The sequence below is a fragment of the Panicum virgatum genome, chromosome 8N (assembly GCF_016808335.1).
Source record: "Panicum virgatum strain AP13 chromosome 8N, P.virgatum_v5, whole genome shotgun sequence".
NCBI classification, from domain to species: domain Eukaryota; kingdom Viridiplantae; phylum Streptophyta; class Magnoliopsida; order Poales; family Poaceae; genus Panicum; species Panicum virgatum.
The window spans coordinates 7,939,775-7,944,256 of NC_053152.1; the positions used below are offsets into that span (position 1 = coordinate 7,939,775).

At 49.2% G+C, this 4,482-nt stretch overlaps 1 protein-coding gene across 1 annotated transcript; it reads right to left on the reverse strand.

The window, feature by feature from the left end:
• Positions 1-381: 381 nt before the first annotated feature.
• On the reverse strand, positions 382-4,278 carry LOC120685320 (protein disulfide-isomerase-like). The gene is made up of 10 exons (XM_039967163.1): positions 3,868-4,278; positions 3,175-3,205; positions 2,791-3,078; positions 2,473-2,661; positions 2,197-2,322; positions 1,648-1,785; positions 1,438-1,557; positions 1,232-1,349; positions 954-1,066; positions 382-871 (listed from the first exon to the last, which is right to left on the reverse strand). Exons 1-10 carry the CDS (start codon positions 4,059-4,061, stop codon positions 647-649), a joined length of 1,542 nt encoding a protein of 513 aa, XP_039823097.1. The 5' UTR covers positions 4,062-4,278; the 3' UTR covers positions 382-646.
• Positions 4,279-4,482: the final 204 nt, after the last annotated feature.

A 4,482-nucleotide genomic window follows, 5' to 3' on the forward strand; every position in this document is an offset into this window, starting at 1 on the left:
TCCCAAAAACTTTTACATAGTATCTATCACATTGAATATTCGGACATATGCATGAAATATTAAATACATTACAGTCTAACTGATTAGCACAAACTGAATCTTTTAAGCCTAATTAGTCTATAATTAAATATTATTTGTCATATAACAAAGAAATATGCTACAGTACCAAAATTCAAACTTTTCACCAACTAAACACACCCTAAATCTTAATGATTGGGAACTCGATGGTAAGAGAGGCGCAGAAGAGGTCCAGGGCAACAGGAATTCAAAAGCCGGCAAGAGACGTCACCACCAACAGGCAACAGATCAGCGCGCTCCCATGGCATTGCAACCTAGTGGCAATCCATCATCACAGATGCTCAAGAAACCAGGCAACACAGCTTCGGCAAGGCGGAACCGCCATTTATTCATTCAGCCTGATCAGAATTCCATGTATTTTTCTACTGTCACTTCTCAGAATCAACTAAAAGGTACTGTGATTGTACAGAATCATCCTCCATGGGACGGATCCCCTCTCTCTCTCTCTCTTTGCTCTCTCTCTCCCCCTCGCAAAATCTGGCATTTGAGCTGTCAAACATGTTAGCGGCGCCAGGTTTTCCCTCTCCTCTCCCATGCTCACAGCCGCAAGCGTCCAGAGCCTTGGGTTTTACAGCTCGTCCTTCACGGGCTCGGAGGCTGGGGCTGCCTCCGCTGCCTTCTCGGACACGGGCGTCGCGCCGGACGTCTCCTTGTTCTTCTTGATGAAGTCAATGATCTCATCAGCCGTCCTGCCAGCGTCGTAGGAGGTGATCTTCCCGCTGGGGGTCACAAAGTACATGGTTGGGTAGCCCTGGACGTCGAACTCACTGGGCACGTCATTTGCGGTGGCATCCTGGAAACATGAGTGACTTGTTAAATTTTGTAGCAGGAATTATTGGAGAACAGTGCTCTAGATGCATCAGGAAGAAACATACCATCTTGGCAACCACGACTTCCTCATCACTTTTAAGTGTGGTGGCTGCCTCCTCCAAGATAGGGGCCAACTTCTTGCAGTGTCCACACCAGGGGGCATAGAACTCGATAAGAACTGCAATAGAATAGATATATCAAGGGGCTTTCAAGCTTACAATAGATTTTCATCACAGCGATAAAGACAAGAACTTCATGCTAGGCATATTTCAGTTCGAAGTATGCCTACCAGAAATAATCCCTAACTGATTAAAATAAAATAAAGATTAATCAGGATGCATACCATTTTTGCCAGACTTGAACACCACATCGTGGAGGCTGTCAGCCACAACCACCTTAACAGGCTCGTTGTTGACCTCAGGAATAGGCTCAGACTTCTTGAACGGTGACAACTTGCCATCCTACGAATAAAACGGATCAATGAGCCCTAAAATCATATGAAATCAAACAGAATATCACAAGTGCACTAAAGTTCAAAGCAATACTTACAAAGTATTCCTTCAACCAAGAGACAATCTGGTCCGCCTCAATGTGATCCTTCAAGAACTTCTTGGAGTCACCATCCTGGATGAGGATAAGGGGTGCTTGCTCCTCTTTCAGACCAAAGTACTGTCATTCCAACAAATCGAATGTTAGCACGAAGGGTTACAGTATTGATTAACAGCACCAGCGTAAGAGAAGGGGAAGTGAGAGCCATACCTGGAAGGCACCCTGGGCAGCTTCAATGTCACCAATGAGGAACTTGAGTTCCTTGTCCTTGAACTCCTCTGCGGCAGCAGCATAAGTAGACTTGAAGGAGTCAAAAGGTCCAGTGGAGAAGTTCACAAATAGCATAGCCTGCCAACCATTTGGTGTCACAAAAAGTGAAAATAGTCAGTAATCAACAAATAAAACCCACGTGTAATGCTGTAAACAGCCTTTTCCTATCAGTAAGCTTTGTCAAGTCATAACCAAAAATTATAAATTGAACAAGCAGTTGAATATTTTTGAAAAGTTCATTGATGGCACTAGATACTTCATATCCAACAAGAGCAATGCAGGCTTCAAATGTACCCAGGATAGATCTCAGTACAGAACTTCAGCACACTAAAAGCTAACTGGATACAGACATGGTACTTTGGGCTCAAACTGAGCACATGTCCAGTAGTAATAGTAACTAACTAATACCAAAATATGGTCAACCTAAGCAACAATGTGCCGACATAAGTAATACTGAAGCTAATTTGAGAACAAGTTCCAGTTTCTTACCTTGGGGGCTGAGCTTTGGAAGAACTTCAAAAGGTATGGGTGGTTGTCAGGGTTCTTGTCAAAAGTAACAACTCGGGGGGTGCTGCTAGCATCAATAAACTTCTCCAGAGCAGCAATATCAAAATCCTGCACAATATGGAAGCAATGTGACATTAGTTACAGTTCACACATGACACTATGAGAGTAAGATAGATATTATGTTTAATCATCTGCATAGGATACATCTCAATGCCACCAAAGAGTACTGCAAATCATAACAGAGAATGAGAGAAAAACCTTGCTGTCAACAACAAGCTCATCAAATGGCTTCAACAGCCTAACCAATGGCCTCTCCACCGCAGCATCACCACGTGGGAGGTGGTTGGCGTGCAGAGTGTGGCCAAAGTCGTAGTCAGACCTCAGCTTCTCAGCAACCTCCATGAAATTTGTAAACTCAGTGCCACTGAATTCTGTGAAGACACCAACCTATACAGGTGCAACCATAATTATAGTTAGTAGTCAGCACAAGAACATCAATCAAGCAAACTAAGTCATGCTACAGATAATCACTTAATAAAAAAAACAGGTTTGGGCAAAACTGAATTAGGAGCTTACGATGTAGATCTTTTTGTCATCGATAAGGGATGCCGCATCTTCCGGGGACTTGATCTCCTTGGAGGCAGGGCCGACTTGCTTCTTCAGGTACTCAACGATGCCCTCGGCCTCCCTTGGTCCCTTGTACTCTTGAATGTTCTTGCCCTGGTTCCTGAAGATCTTGAGGGTCGGGAACCCTTGGACCTCGTACTTGGTAGCAAGCGGCCTGTTCTTGTCCTCGTTGGCATCAACCTTAGCGAGAACAATCGGTGGGTCGTGCTTGCTGAGCGACTGTGCCGCCTTCTCATACTGAATCATCGCAGAAAAGACAGTTTAGCATGTGAAATAAATTCAACCACCAAACGACCCTCCAAGTACGCCACCACGGGATCCAAGAAGCATTACCTCTGGAGCGAGCGCCTTGCAGTGTCCACACCTGCAAATTCGATTTGACAACATTAGCTATGTCAACTTGTGAACTAGAACAAATCAGCAGAGATCATGGATGCACAACAGCAGCAAGCACTGAAAAAAATGGCATCAGTGGAGTTGCAACTTGCAAGTGCGCCCAGGCACATCAGTAGGGTTGCAACTTGCAAGCGCGTAACCCATCACAAAAAGTCTCCCAAACGTCAAATCAACCCCACCAACCACAGAAAACCCCGACCAAAACCCCCGATGCGTCTTCCCCTAAACCATCGACGGCCCGAATCAAATTAGAAATCTTTTTTTTTTGCGGGTAAATTAGAAATCTATGGAAACCACTTACCACTACTCCCATCCGAGTGTGGAACTGGAGCTCCGCGCGTCCGCACGGGTGTGCACAGACATGAAACAAAACAAATCACGCGATGCCAGCGACCAAATCGGCGCCGGCCGCGGCCCCAAACCCACGCATCACACCCAAAACCGGAGCCCCGAACGCGCCACGAGCCTCCCCAACTCGCGCATCTGAACACCCGGACATAGAGTCATAAACCCACCGCGGCGGAACCCCCGATCCAGGCCCGCTGGACCCTCGCGACCCCCCAGCGCGAGATCTACCCTACCCGCCGCAACCCTACGAGCGAACCGGGCGAGAGGCGGGGGGTCACTCACCAGGGGGCGTAGAACTCGACGACGATGAAGGGGTGCTTGGCGACGGCCTCGTCGAAGGTGTCGACGTCGAGGGTGAGCACGGCCTCCCCCTCCGCCGCCGCCGCCGCGGGCGCCTCCTCCGCCGCGCGCGCCGACAGCGCGAGCGCGAGCGCGAGCAGCAGCGAGATCCAGGCCGCGGGGGAGCGGGTCGCCATGGCGGTGGGCGGAGCAGCAGCGGCGCGCGGGTGGGCCCGGATTTTCTCCTCCTCCGGTGACGGGGACGGGACGGGACGGGAAGCGAGCACGGGCCGGGGGGAGGTTTAAAAAGTGGGGCGGACCACGCGAGGAGAGTCCACCGGGGCCCCGCGGTCACTGACGCCCGGGCCCCACCGCCGATGGGGCTCCTGGACTCGGGGGTCACGAGATATTTGCAGGCCGCGTTTGCAGATAGGCCGCGAATGATTTTAAATCTTTCGCGTCATTAAGGGGTGCTAAAGATGGTTGGATAGGGTAAGAGCAGATTTTTAGCGAGTAAGTAATTAGTGACAATTAAGAGGGGTGTTAAAAGTGGGCTGTCCTAAAGAGCGCGGGAATTTGGCAGGGCCCGGCGGCGGGGACACGGTGGCAGGCCGCCAC

Bases quoted from the DNA above. Each gene is read 5' to 3' on its own strand.
- LOC120685320 (XM_039967163.1), bottom strand. From the start codon at position 4,061: ATGGCGACCCGCTCCCCCGCGGCCTGGATCTCGCTGCTGCTCGCGCTC. The intron at 3,079-3,174 runs GTAATGCTTCTT...GCGATGATTCAG, and splicing joins GCAAGGCGCTCGCTCCAGAG to TATGAGAAGGCGGCACAGTC. The intron at 1,067-1,231 runs GTATGCATCCTG...ATTCTATTGCAG, and splicing joins GTTCAAGTCTGGCAAAAATG to TTCTTATCGAGTTCTATGCC.